The 19432-nt window shown below is 43.1% G+C and overlaps 1 protein-coding gene across 3 annotated transcripts in view; it reads right to left on the bottom strand.

Annotated features, from left to right (window-relative positions):
- Positions 1–19432, bottom strand: part of ODAD2 (outer dynein arm docking complex subunit 2) — a 209559-nt gene that overhangs the window by 142201 nt on the left and 47926 nt on the right. For all 3 annotated transcript variants that reach the window (XM_060121843.1, XM_060121860.1, XM_060121850.1), the window contains exons 12-17: positions 9780–9926; positions 9171–9380; positions 4672–4914; positions 4211–4321; positions 1490–1644; positions 233–475 (exon numbers count right to left, since the gene is read on the bottom strand). In XM_060121843.1, coding sequence (XP_059977826.1) covers positions 233–475; positions 1490–1644; positions 4211–4321; positions 4672–4914; positions 9171–9380; positions 9780–9926 — 1109 coding nt within the window. The remainder of the gene's footprint in view (positions 1–232; positions 476–1489; positions 1645–4210; positions 4322–4671; positions 4915–9170; positions 9381–9779; positions 9927–19432) is intronic.

Below are 19432 nucleotides of genomic sequence, written 5' to 3'. Positions count from 1 at the left end.
TAACTCCCCCACTGTTTTGATTGATTACTGGCTATTTTAATCAAAACCCTCCAGCTCATCTGGGGGAACAATGTGCCTCGGTAATTCATGATTTGGTCACCCTGTGTTACTTCTATGTGGGCACATTTCACTTTTCCGTCACTTGTGCACACCAGTTCCAAGAGATGACACCATTCCGTCCTCTCCAGTGTTCCCCTAACTCTCCCAAATAAAAGCCTTCAGGGCCACTTACGCCATACTCTCGGGCTCTAGTGCACAAGCACCGATCGCTTTTGTGACATTGACAAGTAGAGCTCGGTTTGTTCCCACGAGGAGGTCCACGAGTGGCTGGACGCCACCACGTTTGCGGACGGTGACTCTGCCCTCAGACTCTCGGCAACACTCTCCCAACGCACCAACTACATTCACGAGCACTTCTTCCGGCTGGTCCGTTAAAAGTTCCACCAAGGCTTCAATGGCTTTGTATTCCCGAAATCTAAGTTCACCACAAGCAAAAGAGGGTGGGAAGGGAGGAAAAGAGGCGAACAGTATTATTTTGGGTATAAAGTTAGCTGATAATCATGTTAGTGATAATACTGATAGCTAAAATTTACTAAATGCCGACCGTATGCTCATTCCATCTTTACAGCCACCCTGTGGCATGGATGCTGTTACAACCCCGTTGTCAAAAGGCTAATGTGAAGCTTGGTAAACAGTGAAGTCAACCTCCACACCCGACCTTCTGTGCCCTTAAGTGCTGCACTGTACAGCCCGTAAGACACTACAGCTGCTTCCAAAGCTGGGCGCCGACAACCCCACTGTGCTAAGGGTTTTCCCTCAGGTTACAGGAATTACTTTACACGAACAAAGCAAAATAAACCTTCGTGTGTGTTAAACAGAACATGTGAATTTCTTGTTAAAGAAAGTCACCACCCTGAAACGGGAAAGAGTTGTCCCAGAACACCCATCACAGAGTGTGTAAACTCTAAAATATACAAAAAGATAAATTCAAAGATGAAAATCAATCAAGTGGTCACAAAGTTTACAAATACTTTAAAATTCAATGAAATCGTTTTTGAAAATGACCACGCTTTAAGACTAACGTGGTTAGTTGGCATTTAGCTGACTCATTTATCTTTAGCAAAAGAAAAAGAATAAAACCACTTCCATTTCTAAAGATTCTGTGGGAAATTCATTCCCTCACCTTGCTAGGTCTCTGCAGGAAATATCAGAGACACTTCTCATTTACATGGCTGCCCACATGCAAAGGAGTCCATTGGCACAGGGAGCTTACGTCAGCACCCCCTTTCTCCTACTGAGGCACAAAAACCATTGTCGGATGGTGGGATGGGAAGAATCCCTTAATTCTGCCAACCTAGTCCAAAATGTACAGCTTTGAAAACTACAGGAGTAGCCTTAGAATCAACCCTTTATATAAAATAGCATGAAAATAGAAGGACATGTTTTGATGGCCATATTTTAATACGGAACATTGGACGCCTCCACTTACTTGGTCACATTCTCTTTGCTGGTGGAACATTTCCATGTGGCCCCTGTGACCGCGGCCAGCCGTTCCTTATTGTCAGTGTTACTGAGGAGAGAAGCCAGGGCTCTGAGTCCTCCATGCAGCCTAACCAGCTCGCGGGTTTCCTCATCTTCGGCACACTACACAAAAGCCAAATCAGACGCTGGCGTTGATCAAGGCGTATCAAGCTTTCAGTGACTGCTAAAAAGGCTGCCATTCTAGTAGCTGGGAGACCTCTTTTCAGAGAGTAGCATTTCCTGAAGGAGGCTTCAAGTAAAATACAACTCTTGTCTCTATACTGGCAGCTGCCTGACAGGACCGCTCTTCCTTTACGGGGTTTTGGCAATGTCTAGAGGTTTCTACATACTTGGCAATCCTCCCAAGCCAGTTCTGGGGTAGCCTGGGCCTCTACCAAGACAGACGCAGAGGTTGGCAAGGAACCTAGAACACCACATGCATGGATGGAGGATTTCTGCAGTGCTGTAACCCAGAGCCTTGGGAAAACACAGTAGATAGATGAGTGATGGGGATTCCGTCAGATCTTTAATGACCCCCAAAATCTAAGAAGTGAGGAACTTCCCCAACAGCGTTTCTATGCCCAGAGCAGTGGGTTATATCAACAGCAACTGATATGTTATTCAGACATGTTTATCTGAGGTTGACATGCTTGTGTCAACCTCTGAAATAAATACAGGCTGCACAGATGTTCCCAACACATGATCCTTCCCAGTTTATAGAGCCCAAAGATGCCAAGTGTAGCATAGGTTTGATATGATTCTAAGTGTACAGTTGTTCTCTAAGGCCATGAACTGCATATCGTGCATCACCCACGAGGGCCCCTACAAGAAGTCCTCTTCACACTGCATCACACAGCACCTGCCACGTCTACCTTCTATTAGTGACGTTCAGCTCTGGCTCAACTGCAACTTTAAAAAATCAATCACTATTTCTAACTGACCCTTAAAATATACTCATATGAGGCAGATATACAAGTCAAAGGGAACTCTTGTACGGTGCTGGTGGGAACGTAAATTGGTGCAGCCACTGTGGAAAACGGTACGGAGGTGTCTCAATAAACTAAAAAGAGAACTACCATATGACCCAGCATTTCCACTCCTGGGCATTTATCCAACAAAAACAAAAATACTAATTCAAAAAGATACATGCACCCCAATGTTCACAGCAGCACTATTTATAATTGCCAAGAAATGGAAACAACCTAAGTGTCCATCAATAGATGAATAGATATAGGAGAAGTGGTACATGTATATATAATACGTAATGGAATACTACTCAGCCATAAGAAAGAACACAATTCTGCCACCTGCAGCACATGGATGGACTTGGAGGGCATTGTACTGAGTGAAATACGTCAGAGAAAGATAAATACTGTATGCTATTGCTTACATGTGGAATCTAAAAACTACAGCAAACTAGTGAATATAACATAAAAGAAGCAGACTCACAGATACAGAGAACACACTAGTGGTTTACAGTGGGGAGAGGGGAGGGGCACCACGGGGTCGGGGGGTGGGAAGCACAGACTTCTGGGTGTGAGACAGGCTCGGGGGTGTATGTACAACACGGGGAAGACAGCCAATATTGTGTAATAACTGTAAATGGAAAAGTAACCATTAAAATTATATAAAAATTAAAAATAAAAAAGACTATTACATATCCCTGTTACGAGTGAGCTATGTCCCTCAAAACTCAGACGCTGAGGTCCTCACCCCTGTGCGTCAGAATGTGACAGAGGTAATAACAGTTAAATGAGATCATTGTGGTGGGCTCGGATCCAGAACGCCTGGTGTCCTTCTAAGAAGAGGGTATTAGGGCACAGAGGAAGGACCATGTGAAGACAGAGGGAGAATGACAGGGGAACATGAAGACATCCATCTACAAGCCAAGGAGAGATTCCTCAGAAGGAACCAACCCTGCTGACACCTGATCTCAGACTTCCGGCTCCCAGAACTGTGAAGAAACAGATTGCTGTTGTTTAGGCCACCCAGTGTGCACAGTTGCGGCCGCCCCAGGAACTCAGGCGACCCTCTGCGGGCTGACCCGAGCCCCTCTCTGACTCCATCTGCCTGGCACGTTCTCTCACTCTGCACATTCTGAGATGCATTCTTCTAGGAGATCTGCTCTAACTAGGCAGAAGCGGGTGCTGCCAATAGCCAGCCAAGTATGAACTTGTCAAAGCCATCTTTTCTTCCCCTTTACCATTCTAATCTACTTTCTTTGTATACTATGAAACTTGTAACCCACAAAAAGTTAATGAAGATTAAAATCAGCAAATTAATAAAAAGATAAAACAGGAATATGCACACAACACACACACACTCATGCATCTATCTCGTCCTGGTGGGAGATTTATTTCCCGAGACCGCTGTGTTTGAATAGGATATATGAAAGGCGACACAGAAGCACCACGTACATCCCTGGCTATTTTACACCAAAGTTACAGCATTTCAGCAGACAGACATGTGAGTGTCTCACAGAATTGTGAGTATCAGACATGCTGGAGCGGATCTCTCTCTGACATTCAGAGGCATCTGCCGTTACCACAGGACAGTGGTTCTCACACCTGTGTGTGCATGAAAGCCCCTAGGGGGATCTTGTTAAAAATGCAGATTCCCGAGCGCCATCCCCGGAGGATGGGACCTCACGAAACAGCACCTTAAACCCCGTGAGGAGGAGCCGCCGCACCTGGTAGATGGCCATGGCGCAGTGCTTCTGCAGCTGCTTATTTTCACTATTCAGCTTCTTTACCAGAGTTTCAATTATCCTTTCAGCTTTGATTGCAGCTCGGTAGTTTTCCTAGGAAAGTAAACTTTAATAGTTATATATTGCATAAACATGCATAAATATAAGTGTCTATTCACACATTTATTAATAACTACACTGAAAAAACTTTCTTAGTAAATAAACACCATAGTCCAAGTTTAACACACCGTTATAACAATAAGAGAATTTAGTCAGCATTTTCAAAAATATACCATCCAGGTATCAATGTAATTAATTTTCCATTAGTCTGATCTTCTCTTTCAAATAGAAGGGTGACTTCTTAAAAAAAATTCCTTAGCAGTCGTGTTAACCTTAAAAGTTATGTTTCCGCTAAAGAAAGTCAAGGTGAATGAGAGCAAGGGAAGCAGAGCTGGGCTGCATACCTCTGAGGCACATTCCTGCAACGTCCCCACCACCGGGATTAGCATGTTTTCATGAGAAGTCTTCAGTAACCGAGCCAACAAAGGGATGCCCCCAGCTCTACGAATGGCTTCTTTATTCGCGTAGCTCTTGCTGCAGCTCCACAGCGCCAGTGCCCCGCAGCGGGCCACCTCCCCATCGTCGGCCTCGTACAGGCTCCGCTCCGCAGGCTCTGTGGCATGCTGACTACAGTCAAGCAGAGCGACCTACGAGAACAGATCAATACAACATAAGCGGGGATCTTCGAGATAAGACTTAACGCTGGGGTGGGATAGGGAGGGTGGGAGGGAGGGAGACGCAAGAGGGAGGAGATATACATATGTGTATATATAACTGATTCACTTTGTTATAAAGCAGAAACTAACACACCATTGTAAAGCAATTATACTCCAATAAAGATGTAAAAAAAAAAAAAAAAAGTTAATGCTGCCAGGCTGTAGATGACATCATTTAGGGGAGCACCCACCCTAATAGGAGATTTTGACCTATAAAGGTCCCAGTCTTTAATGATGAGAGTTAGTGCCCTACAGTCACTGGCATATATTTGGGGTGTGAGGTGGACTTCCAATATCTGGCTGTCACAGCTTGCAAAAGAACCTAGGGCCAGCCTGGCTTCAAAAAAAAAAAGACTTAACCCACCCCGCAATCGCTGCAGGGTTGCTACCAAGCTCACCTCCCTCAGAAGTAGGAATCCTCTTAGAAATTAACTGCTGTACCACACAGCAGTCAAAGAAACAAACAGAACCTTCGAAACACCTTCCTCCAGACTTGGAAGCTTGTACATTTCCTTCCCACAGGAATTTAAGCCCCCAAGAGAGTATTTTCTTAATACAGCTCTAACATTTACATTAGTAAGATTTGTAAAGCACACCCCCATCCCTGCTATCTCAAAAAAGTAGGCTCCCTAAAGCCAGGAGAACTTTCCAGTGAGAGCTGAATGGCCCGAACCAACCAGGCTCTTAAAACCACGAGGCCTCTTTGGAGGACACAGCCCTCCCCCTGCACTGCCGAAACCAACTAAACCAAATGCACAGCAGCCAGGATCCTTTCTCTTCTCGGCAGTAACCAAAGTCACTGAAGCCCTTGAGGGAGAGGCAATTTACATGCATACAGCAGAGTGGCCGGGGAGGAAGGGAAGCCAGGCTTCCCAGAGCTGTCTTAATCCCACGCGTAACCGGAGACCAGATCCCATGGATACTGCCCACTGAACCACGGCCACCGTTTAGAAGGCAGTAGCCCGGACTGAGTCACTGATTCCTAACCCCAAACTCCTGGAGAGAGGACCCTGATTTGCATCAGGAGGACACTCATGGTCTAATTAGTTATGGCTCAAGGACAGGGTGGGGGAAGACGATGTACACGGCTTCCAGGTAACTACCGGGCCCAGGACAGCAAGACAATGGGTCTGAACACGGGGAAGACAGTTTAAAAGTACCTGTCTATGTACTAGTTATTCCCTCGTTATCTGTACAAAGTCCAAACTCCGTAGCTCTTGGACAAGACTGTGTGAGATGCCCGTGGCCCTCAATCTTCGTCTCTCATGGCTCAGCCCACCTCACCCGAGGTCTGGCCACGTTACACCACTTAGTTTCCAAACATTCAGTGTTGTTTCCCAGCTCTGGGCCTTTACCAACGTGGCTTCATCCTCCTTAAATGCTTTTGCCTGATGTGTCTGCCTGATAGATACCTACTCACCTTTCAAGACTCAAGAAAGGTGACATCTCCTCTCTCCAGCCTCTCTTTTTTTTAAAAAAACAATTATTTAAAAAAATTTTCTCTCTATCCTAGTTAATTAACTAATTCATTTAAGTTTTTAAATTTTTCATTGAAGTCTAGCTGATTTACAATATTATATTAGTGTCAGCTGTACAACATTCAATAATTCTATAGATTATACTCCATTTAAAGTTATTGTAAAATAATATCTATATTTCCCTGTGCCGTACAATATATCCTTGTTGCTTAATTATTTCATACATAGTAGTTTGTACCTTTTAATCCTCTGTATTGTCCCCACCCCCTCCACTCTCCCCAGAGTGGTAACCACTAGTCTGTTCTCTGTATCTGTGTGTGTGTGTTTCGTTATGTTCATTTGTTTCTTGACCCTCCTTCTCCAGGTAGAGTTGATTGATCACCCCCTCTTAGTTCCTCCGCTATTCCCAGTACTGACTTCCTCGAACTACCTAATACACTCACCATTATGCTTATATTTTTGCCCATATCCCCGCTGCCCTCACATCCCCACGACCATGAGGCTGTGACATCACTATGGTCGGGGACATACATGTATTTACACTTATATTTATACTTGGATTCCCACCACCTTGTTCTGCAGATCTACACCTCTAGAGGCATTTGAAATGGTTTTCAGTGAAAGGACCGAGTACGCTCTACATACAGAGGAGCACGTAAACTGGCCTCGGGACTGACGGCCCTGGACGTGCAGTGCTTCCGGCCTGGGTGCACTCTCCCTGCTTGCTCAGGCGTCACACCTTCTGCCCAGTCTTATCGAGCTGCCCCTCCAGAGCCTGAATGCCATCTAGGTGCCCAGACCCCACTGTGGCCAGTGCCCTCCTGCCTGCTCTGATCCTGCCCTTGGTTCCCTTGCTCTGGGGCCATAATCAGCCCACGGCTTCATCTCTGTACTGTGTGATGTCCCTCATTTCCAGTCTTCGTTGGGGACTCTTGCCTGCGTGTTACATACTCCCCCCACACACACGTACCCAACCAAAAGTGGATCCCCAATCCTGGTTGAGAAGTCAGATGTGTTCCCAACCTAGCAATTTCAAGTTTATCCATTAATGGTCTTTCCTGTTCCTAATTTTGCTATTATTTAAAATTAAATTAAAATGTATGTCATTATTTTGATTACGTGACTGTAACTGTCCAAACTCCAAGGCCCTAAACATGACGCGGAAGATGTCCATAAAAACGTATGTTAGTGTTCTGTCTTTCAATCTCATGGAGTAGTTTCGGTGGACAGCCATGTCAGCCTACCATACGATTTCATTATTTAAGCAGGACAATGATAATCACAGTAATAATTACTTTCCCCCCAACGTTTTATTATGAAAATTCTCAAACACACACAAAGGCTGAAAGAATACAGCAACGTCCACATACTCACCACCTGGATTCTATAATTCACATTCTTCCACGTCTGTTTTATCACATAGCTAACTATCTATTCACCCATCTATCCAGCCATAAGTCCACCTTGTTTTTGAGGCAAATGATTATAAGGTACAGTGCTCTACAGATTACAAGTGGATACAGTGAACACACAGAACCTCTTTCAGTAAATTTCTGAACGTGTTTCACTGTGTACGTATTCACATTAAATCCATATGAACTCGATAGATATTTATTAACTGTTTATATGTGTGAGGTCCTGGGCGAGGTGCTGAGGAGGACACTAGGATGAATAAGACACGTCTCTCATCTTCAGGAACCTAAAGTAGGGAAGTGGTGACGATCCAGCGTGATAAAAGCCGTGGAAGCGACTCAAGATCCAGTGAGGATACAAACGCGCTTCCATACTGCACTGCATGAAGGTCCCTCCTGCCGTGGCAGGGGCACTGAGCCTGCTTTTTTCTTTCAGCGATAGTTATTGAAATAATCATTTTTTCTGAACATAAACGTAACACACAGCAAACCGGCAAATGTAGAAAAGTAGGAAGGAAATGTGGTGGTCATTTCTGAGAAAGCCCCTGATGAACAATTTTGTGTATTTATTTCAAGTGATTTTTCTGTACTTGTTAGCTCTGGTCTTTGAAAGTTGGGATCGTGGGTATCATCAGTTTTTAATCCTGTTATGATTTTATATAATATTAAACATTCCCTGTTACTATATAAACTTCCAAAACACAATACTGACAGCGGCCAGTGGGTGCTTCTTGTGGATATGATGCGTATTATTTTACTAACCTCACACTGTAAAACACGCTGTTTTCAGCTCTCACTCCTCTAAGTAGCACTGAGATGAGTGAGTGCCTGCAACTCTGACTGTCTCCATGGAGGACACCTCCTCATAGTGAGGTCACCACGGCAGAGGACATGGGCTACCAGACAGCGTTCCAGTGCAGAGGGTCTCACCACCCTCTCTTTTTTTTTTTTAACTTTTTATTTTATACTGGAGTACAGTTGATTAACCATGTTCTGATAGTTTCAGACTGAGTGAAGTAAGTCACCACCCTCTTACCGACGCTGCCCACACACACAACTGTATCCCTACCTATGGGATACGTAAAAGTTACTTCTATTTGTTTAAGTTTGTATTTCTTTGAAAAGTGAGGTTGAACATGTTTTTTGGCTACTTGCCAATGTAAATACACAAAAATAATTTTCAAGGACACGTTACACAAAAAGAAGATTCCCAGAGCACGCCCAGTGGTTATTTGATATCCGGGAGGAGCCGGGAAGGACGGCGGGGTGCCCGCTGCCCTGAGCGGTACTTACTCACCAGTTTGGTGATGCCCCCATGGCGTCTCACCGCCCGCCAGGCTCTCCTAAACTTGGCGACGTTCGCAATTGTCTCAGCTGCCAAACATTTCAGGCTCTTATGTGGAGAGTCAAGAATATTAACCATGACTGGCAAGCCCCCAAGGTCAACAATATTACGTCTGATTTGAGGATTATGGCTGATTTCCTTCAGGATTTTTAACGAACCAATCTAAACGAGAAGAAGAAGTTATAGATGAATGGGTGCTTAATGCGTAACCAGTGCTATATTCTTTAAAAATTCCAAGCTACCTAAAATCCTTCCCCAATTAAGTTTTTTAAGGGAACAGTTTCTATTCCCAGGTATTACACATAGCCCCCCGCATTTTCCGTCAATTAAGTAAACAAACGTTCATCATTTAAGAAGCACACGGTAATGGAAAAGAGCCAAAAGAGAAGGAAGAAAAGCAGAGAGTTGACAAGAGCAGCTAATAGCTAATAGCAGAAGCGGGTTGTCAGTATTCATAAAGACAAGAAACAAGCAGCAGGAAGGGCAGACGCCCAGCACTGAGAAGAGAAGCAGGTGAAGGCGTGAACGAGGCTCCTCGTCCACCGTGAGCCAGCCACTCACCTTACATTTGACTTCATCTGTCTCAAGTAAGTTTATTAAAACTTCAAGGCCTCCAACATCCCTGATCGCCAACTGGCAGGTCTCTTGCGCTAAGTTGAAGTCCTGCATGCAACACAATGCGATCACTGTAGCCGTCTGATTTCCTCCCTGCAAAGACGCAAGGCCACAGGAAGGTTAATAAGCTCACACTCCCATGGAAATTTGCTAAAGGGTGATGAATCCATGAGCCGGGAAGTGCGTGACCCCATACACAGCATGTTCAATTCTTTTAAATCCTCCGAGTGGATTATAATTTGTTAAATGAATCATGCAGAGCTGAAGCCCAAGAAAGCTGCGCAGGGCGTCGTAAGATATTGCTCCAGTCGAGAGTCACCACGGAAAGGTGGTCTGCCTGCTTTCAACAGCTGCGACATTAGGTGGCATTAGGATATTAAATAGAGCCGGGGGCGAGCCCTGAGAGATGGTCTGAGGAACGTGAGTTTTATGTGGAGGTAACAGGCAGTCCCTGAACTGTGTACCCTGCAGCGCAAACCGTGTCTGAAAATTATTCTTACACGTGTACACAGAACAGTCTGGGACAGAGGAAACCTGGGGAAAGCAAAGCCACGTGGGAAGCAGCACACCCGTCCACACGGGGACCGAGAGTAAGTGGAGTGAGGGCGTGGGGCTGAGAAAGAGAAGGTAGTTCCATTAAACCCGGGGACCTACCGAAAGAAAGACAGTTTCACTGTCGTGAACGAAACACTGGCCCACCAACATGCAAATCAGTGTCTGTTTAGCTAATCACCACAAGTGAAGAGCGGTGGGGAATTGCTTTTTAAAAAAATCCAAGAGATTCAAAAATTTGTAATGATTGATCGGTGAATCAGGCCTGCCAGGAAATTAACTCAGAATTCACTGCAGGAATTCTTAAGCAATGTCCACTGATCATGAACGCTTCGAAAATCTTTGAAGAACACAGCATAGTACGTATTGCTTCTACTGCTATTGAGAGTGGTTGGTGAATAAGAGTCCCCAAAATAGCTCCTAAGACACAAAAGCAGCATTTCTAATGGAGCCAAGAATAAACTCTTTCTGTAACAGGTGTTCATAAACGACAGCCCTGGATTTCTGCCTCAAAACATAGTAGCAATGGCCTCGAATAAACCTCTCTTTTTTGAGGGAAGACACCTTCAAATTATATTTATCATCATTTGCAAATCATTACTTTATATTGCTATATATTACATACGTGTGTATGTAGATAGACAGACTGAGCACAAAAAATGGAAATTATCTTCAAGCTACCCACCCCCTCCTTCACACCACACAAATGCGCACATGCCAATCCTCTGTGAATTCAACACAATATGTTTCTTTTAACATAAGAAACTAAAGTGGGATCAGTAGAGGGTGAGCGTCAGCAAGTGAGGAAGGAAACGCTTAGGCTCAGACTTCCTACTAACTCCTTTCCAGAACATTCCTCCCACTTCTCTAAAAATGCTATGAGCGCCATTTCTGCTTTCATTCTAACTTTCCCTCTGGGTACTCTAGGCTGTCCTCCATATTCAAGATTAAGTTTAGAATGACCAGAGCCTTAATTCTGTTACTTACATTTAAAATAATAAGTTTTGTTCTTATCGCTTTTAGCATCTTTTTCTCGATATCAAGAGAAATTTCAACACCACCAATTTCCCCACAGTGGGTTTTAAAACATAACGCAATACACCCTCTGTCACTGCTGTCAGACACGGGATCCCACATGCCAGCACCTCTTAGAAAAAGGTAGATATTTTGTAAACCATAAGGAAGAATCTAAGTGCTAACCATAATTGATTAAGGAAAATAATACAGAAAAAGGAAAAGCAAAGAAAATAAGGGAAACAAGGCTCTTCTTCTGAATTTAAATGGAGAAAGGAGGCAGAAGGATCCTCCCGGGGCACCTGCAGGAACAGAGGTGGGCTCCTACATGAAAGGTTTGAAATGGAAGCCGAGGGCCTCGGGTCGAGCGGGCTCTTGAGCCGGCGGCTGCAGACTCAAGCACAAGCAGGAGGCGAGAAGTCGTCCGAAAGCACTTCCGCCCCCCAGGCCACTCCCTGGACAGGGATGCTCTGTCCTGCCGTTCTCGGTCGCACGTAATGGAGGACCCTCTTGACCCCTATGCCTGCATTCTAGTTTCTGTGATGATAGCACTTTTCTACTTAGACGCTCAGCACAAGCTTTGCTTCCGAGTTCAAGTGCTTTTCATTTGTCTCTCGTAGACTATTTCCACCTTTCGAGTTTTATTACTGACGCTACAACTGACGACATACATTTTTAAAAGCCATGTAACTGCAGCTGATGCCCGAAAGGTAAGGCCCTGTATTTTGCTGAATTATCTCTAGGCCAATTTTGAAGCCAAATGATGGAAAATTTACATTTATCATTAAGAGGTTAGATCCTTATAGAAAAAATATTTTTTTCTGTAAATCATCAGCTTTTCTGAAAATCTGGAAACATAGTCATAGGCTTGAGGGATTTTTTTAGAACAGTTTTTTATGAGGGAAAGTTAGTTTTTCCACATTTCAGGATTTACTTCTACTCTTGTCACTGACCACACTCCCCAAAGGATTATAAATCTTTCAGAATGAATACCAGCGGATGGGAGCCAAAATATTCAATGTACAGAGCCACAAATGTTAGCCAATTGCTATTCTTTAAATACCAGCTATGTCAAAGGACTTTCAAATGTCCGTTCTACTTTGACCAGATGCCATAAACATCTTACTGAAGAGAAGTAGTACAAATATGCGAATATGCCCCTTTTCAATTAAATCTCCCCTGAGAATGCAATTAGTTGCCAATACTTATTTTCACATTTTATCACGCATTTGCATTTGTGAGGTTTTAAGAGCTGGAGAAAAACGCAGTAAAATATTATTTTACTAGCTTCTGAAGGGTTTTGAAGAATGCTTCCAATAAGCTTTTCTACGTCTTGAATTAATGCAATTCTTTTGCTAGCTGTCGTCCATCCCCTGCTGCTTCTCAGACATCTCCAGGCTCCACCGGCCTTAGGATAGTTTACCAGCTCAGGTTCCTTTCCATGACCAGGAGGCCGACGTCCGTGGTTGCGATCACGCTTCAAACATGCCAAGATCAGACGAATGCTGCTTTCTCTCACTTTTCTCAAAATTTCTTCTTAAAAGATGAATAGAGGACATTTAAAAAAATAATGTTTTTCCTGGATTTAAATAAAATCTATGAAATAAAGAAGTATTACCCTATCCAGTATAGAGAGTAAACCCCTCCCCTTACTGCTGATAAGGAAGAAATAAACATGACTAAGCTGAGATGAAGCATGTATTCAAGAGTAAAACAGGGAGAAAGCTGCCTGAAATCACTTCTGTATTCTTTCATTCAACAAATTTGCTTCCTATTTACTTAACTATTTGTCGAGTCCGATGCCAGGCCTTAGAGACATCCTGGTAAACAAAAACAGACGTGGTCTTTACTTTTATGGAGCTCACAGTTCAGTGGCGAAGAGCGATTTTAATTTTTTAAAGCCCATCCCAATAAACGGAAATTTAAGTCCAAGAGGTACCAGGAGGGAGAGGGGCAGAGGGCCAGGGACACCCACACGGGGGCTTTGAGGAGAGAAGCCTGCGCGGAGGTCCGCACGGGAGGAGGGGCCGGCGCGACGGAAGGAGCGGGTGCGGCCACGTGGCGGAGGCCAGGAGGAGGCCGGCGGCCCAGGTGAGCGGAAAGGCCAGGCGGGCCACACGACCTGCTGGGCCAAAGGCCAGGCTGAGCACTTTCGCCTTTAGTTCACAACAGACAGAAAATATTCAAGGGTGGCTGGTCTGGGTGGAAGGAGAGGGCTAACGGGAGCTGACTACATTCTTAACAGATCCCCCTGGCTGCACAGGCCCCTGGCTGGAGCCGGCCAGCGTGGACAGGTGAGACCACTCCGATTACCACAGGAACCCGGAGCAGGGGACAAGGGGCTGGCAGGCCGAGGGGACCCATCATGTGCTCGAGTAACTCGGTCCCTAAAAGGGCGCCAGAAGCTGGGCGGAGGCAGTGCGATGGCAAGCACGCTCACAGGGCCCTCCTTCCGGGCGCCCTGTCGGACCCAGTGAGACAGGATGGCAGGCGGAGCTGCAATGGGGAACAGAGGTCTCCTTCTCTAGTTCCCCACTGTCTGCAGTCAGGGGGCAGCGGGTGAGACCCGGTGAGGTGACACAGCCATCACAGCCGTCCAGCTGGCTTTCAATGTTCTCAGCATTTTTTCCTCCAAACATGCCACTCATAGAGCAAGAGCCGTGAACCCTGCCAACGACTGTTTATTAATGATGACAGAGGGGCTGGCGCCCGGCGCAGAGCTTGGCTCAGAGATGCTCTTCATCTCTCAGGAGTAGAAATGGTAAAGAGTCAGAGCTCCAAGTGAGTGGCATAGAACCACGTAAGTCAAGCTAGTAAAATATAATGCTTTGCCTTCGGTTTATTTGCAAGCCAATTTTATGCTGATAATTCAGCACTCATAAACCTAGGGCTCAAGAGATGAGACCAGGAGGAAACTCCAAGGAAAAAGAGAAGATGCTGTTCCAGAAGAAAGAAGAAATTAGACTCAGATTGTTGGATTGCAGGCTGGCTAAGAATTATTATTATTTTTTTAAATCAGGAACGGGTAAGGAACAATTCAAGGATTCCCTACACATTCTTTTTAAACCACCATGGAACATTTACAGAAATTGATGATCTACTGGAATGTTACTGCAATGATGAAAAATTTGTAGGAAATATAATAGTCTTTCTAAAAAGATTCAGAAGAATGAACTGAATAATTATGATAATTAATAAAAATATCTCAGTAAAGTGGATACGAGGGTAACTGGATATTCAAAAGTGAGTAACCCTCCATACACTAAGAATAACAAATCAAAATATGTAATTTGATAAAAGTTCCCATCCCAGCATTGGCAAAATAATAATAGTAAAAATATCTAGGAGTGAATCTCACAGGAAATGTGTTGTAAATATATGGGGGAAAAGCTATTAAGTTTTACTGAAGTATACAAAAGATTAAATAAATGAATGGTCATACCATGTTCCTGAATAGGATAATTCAATGTTATTAAAATTGCAATTTATCCAGAAATAATTTATAAATTCATGTAGGCCAACCAAAATCCCAACAGCATTTTTTAGATTTTTTTTTAATTTGATTCTCAAGATGATCTGGAATGGAAAATATGCAAAAAGTAATTTTAAATATTTTAAGAAAACTCTCTGGCCAATCAAATATTAAAATATACCAAAGCTATAGTAATTAAACAGCATGGGAACGTCCAAATAAATCAATGTAACAGAGAAAGATCTGGAAACAAGCTCTTAAAAGTGAAATGACAATATTTGATAAAAGTAGCATCTCCAATCACTGGAGGAAAGAATGGGGGAGCCAGTCATCTGGCTTTGACATATGACAAGCAGAGAGGAATTATTTGCACATGAAAAACAAAGGATTAATTTTCATCAAGAATCAAAAGACAACCACATAGGAAAATAGGCAAGGTATACAATACAATGGATACTTGACGTATGAAAAACTTTATGAACCTCACTAGCAATGAGGAATAGGTAAATTCACATAAGATACATTTTCCCCCTATTAAACAAACCAAAAAACCTCCTGCAGATTAGAATTTATAACGGTTAATCTCAATCCTAGGTGAGCAACTTTAATACCCTGGGGAGATTTTAAAGACCATCAATGCCCAGACCCCATTCCAAACCAATTCAATTAAAACTTCCATGAATGGTACCTGGGCACCAGGGTCTTTGTTTTGTTTTTAAGAGCTGGGCTGATTTCACTCTGTATCCGAGGTTAAAACCTTTGGTATGTTACTGATAGAGTGTAAACTGATGCTTGCTTTCTGTAGGGAGTATCAAAAAAATTTTTACATAAACCAAGCTTGGTTGATCACTTTTCACTATTTCCCTCTGAAATAAAAAAAAAAAAATTAGGGGCTTCCCTGGTGGCGCAGTGGTTGAGAGTCCGCCTGCCGATGCAGGGGACACGGGGTCGTGCCCCGGTCCGGGAAGATCCCACATGCCGTGGAGCGGCTGGGCCCATGAGCCATGGCCGCTGAGCCTGCGCGTCTGGAGCCTGTGCTCCGCAGTGGGAGAGGCCACAACAGTGAGAGGCCCGCGTACCGCAAAAAAAAAATTAATGCAGTACTTAGACTTTACTGTGCATATATTCTTTTTAACACAACTCTACTGAGGTATAACTGATATACAAAAATACTGCACACATTTGATGTATACAATTTGATGAGTGTGAACATATGCATATACCTGTGAAACCATGACCACGATCACAACAATAAGCATACCCCTCACCTCTCAAAGTTTCTTATACCTCCCCCTTTTTTGTGTGTTAATAACACTTAACGTGAGACCTGCCCTCTTAAATTTTGTAAGTGCACAAACAGCATTATTAACTATAGGTACTGTGTCGTATGGCAGATCTAGACCTTATCCATCTTGCATGACTGAACTTTTATACCCATTGAACAACTGCCCGTTAGAACTATCAACATTCGAAATGTGCATACTCTCTGACCCAAGCAATTCCATTTCAAAGAATCCATCCTACGGAAACAGTGTACATATCCAAAGCATATGTAAAAATATTTGCTGTGGCATTTTTGTAATTACATGATTTGGGGAGACAACCTAAAAACTTATCAATAAGGGAACTGTTAAATAAATTACTGATTTATGTATAATGAAATACTATGGAGCAATTAAAAGGAGTAAGGCTGATATGAAAGATCACCAAGACGTAGCATTAAATACAAAAGGTACAATGTAGAATCCCAGTCTGACTCCATTTTATGTATAAAAATCACATATGTGTATGTGTACAAACAAACATGTGGAAGGGGGCTTTCACTTTTATTCCTTTGCATGGCTTGAATAATTACGATGAGCACATGTTAATGCATTATGTTAGAATACTTTAATATTTTAAATACAGAAGAGAGTAAAGGATAGACCAGAGGAGGAACACAAGCTTCCGCTACGCTCTGTGTGCCACAGAAGCATCAGGAGGCCGCTGCCAGCCAGACCAAGAGCTGGGTTAGGATCCACAGCCCTTGTCAGCAGGAATCTCAAAGGCCAGCAGACCAAAAAGGGACAAAAGATTTATAGACATATATAAAATGAAACATCATTTATACCAAATCTGGTACCTCTTACTCCTCGACCCTTATGCTTAGAAATTCTTCAGCATGCAAACTTCTATTACAGGACTTGAATATGTGTTTTTAAAACAAAAAGTAAAGCAGCCTAGTGCATTATATAAATTGGGAACTAGGCAAAGCTTCTTTTCTCTATTTAGCCTCTCAAATAAATTTGGGGGGAAAGCATGCTTCGAGGAATAAAAAGTATTTTTGTTGCAAATACATCAGGCAACAAGTTCCCTGAAAAGATCTATTACATTTTCAGATCATTACATTAAATTGCCTTAGATATCAACATTCTTTATCGTCAGAAATCTTAATGAGTAGCTAGACAGCAGTGAGAAGGCTCTAATTATGCTCTAGCTGGACTAGTTAATAGTATGTGTCCATGAAGAAGTGAATATGGTCATTTTTCAGTAGTTAAGTTGATGTGGTCGTATAATGCTGGCTAGGGGAGGTATACACTGTTACGATTCGATAGTGTATTTATCATAATCATCTAATTATCTTTGCTTTTTCTCTACTTCTCTTTATTTATGATAGCCAAGAGGCAAAGCGAATTTAAAGCTCAGTACTGAAAACAAGTTACTGTTGTATTTGTAGAGCATGGATTCCCCTTTGGAGGTGAGGTCCTCCATCACTCCCACCATCTCCTCTGTAATAAAAATAAAAGAGGACTAATCTTTTCTTAGTGGGCATTATAAACATACAAGTCACACACATCTGAATAAGTAAAATTCTTACTTAAGAAAATGTAAGTGCAGACTCTACTGAGTAATTTCATTACAAGATGGAATTTAAATATCTTCTGATTAGTAACAGGTAATTTGTTTTCAGTACAAAATTCCTCCTACTCTTTTTGTCTTAGAGACTATTTTTAAAATTAACTAGATCAGTGTAACAACATATGTATTAACTTAAAGCTTGTTTCTCAGGAAAGTGGTTCTAATTTTCCTTTTTAACTACTGGAGTTCATCTGGCTGCATAAGCAGTAACCATTGTTTTCCAGTTTTGAAAGATTCTTCTTAACAATAATAACACTGCACTATTGCATTTTTCTCCATCTTTTTAAGTAAACACCTGGTGCACTCTGCTACTGCCTCCCAAACGCGGAATTCCTCGGTGAAGAAGTGTGCTCCATGTGTAACTAGCCTCTGACTCAAACAGGAGAGAAAACAGGAATGTGAGGCCTTCAGGCGCCCTGAGCCCTGAATTTCTGGACAGAGGGACAGACTAACCAGGCAACGAGCAGTAAGCAGAGGCCCCTGGATGCCTTCCCGGCTCACAGCCACCTTCTGTGTGGCCTGGAGCAAAGTATTTCTCAGCTTTTCCACCAACGAAACAGGGATCGCACGACCTGCCACTCCATACCCCAAACCCACGTAATGGGAAAGCAATTAATTAACTGTAGTTGATTGCAAAGTACATCAAATTCCTCTGAAGAAAAACCATATAACTCCCAATTACCACTTAGAAGAACCCCTTAACCAATTAAGGTCGTGCGCGAGTGCGTGTGCGTGTGTGTTTTAAGCAGTTCGTGGGAGATCATGAAGGAACCGAGTCCCACAAAAGCAGTCTTAAACAAAGGTTTTCAAGTCTGAAAATGTCTTTGCCAAGACTGCCCCTCCAGAGAGGAAATCCAAAACAGTCCAGGAAGCGAGCCTGGAAAGTCTCTTCAGAAGCCTCCAGGGATTCCTGATGTGACTGTCTTCTAGATGTCACTCTGAAGTAGAGCCCTGTCACTGCTGAGCTGGGGCACCACCAAACACCTTCACTTCTCATGGCCTGAGAATTCTGAGTTTGTGGATACGTAACAGAAGTACTAGCAAGGTCCCTGACTCACGAGAAAGGTGAAATCAACACAGGTTTGATCACATAGTGTAAATCAGTGAGGCACTACCCCTCACCAACACACGGTGGATGGGGGGAGAGGATGCCCCTGCCACCGTGATCATACGCTGAAACTCAGCAGTCCACGCCAGCCACTCTCCACTGACTGACCTGTGTTCAGATAACATCATCACCCGTCTAGAGCTTGAAAACAAAGTTTGCCCCAATATCATACTCCAGGCTGATACCACATTTCTGAATTTACATTAAAAAGCCCATCTTTCCAGTCTTCATACCTGGCCTTCCCAGCGTTAGCGTGTAGGAACATTCAGTTGGAGGGAAAATTACTTTAAAAGTAAACGTTTTTCTCTTTTTGCTTCAAACTTTCCTAACTATCTTCCTTTAATTAATCTTTTTAATCCATTAACTGGTTGCATAAAATTACCAAATAAGATGTTACTTTCTTTAAGATTAAAAAAAAAGGCAAATGAAGCAATCTACTTATAAGATGGCAAACTAATATTTAAAGAAAGACTGCACATTTAACATAAATATTTTGATCCATAAACACTGCCTTAGTTGTATGTGCTAACTCAAGTGAGAGACAGCTACTTTCTG

Source organism: Lagenorhynchus albirostris, chromosome 1 (assembly GCF_949774975.1).
Source record: "Lagenorhynchus albirostris chromosome 1, mLagAlb1.1, whole genome shotgun sequence".
NCBI classification, from domain to species: Eukaryota; Metazoa; Chordata; class Mammalia; order Artiodactyla; family Delphinidae; genus Lagenorhynchus; species Lagenorhynchus albirostris.
The sequence above is the reverse complement of the archived record's forward strand: the minus strand, read 5'-3'. Positions and strand labels throughout refer to the sequence as shown.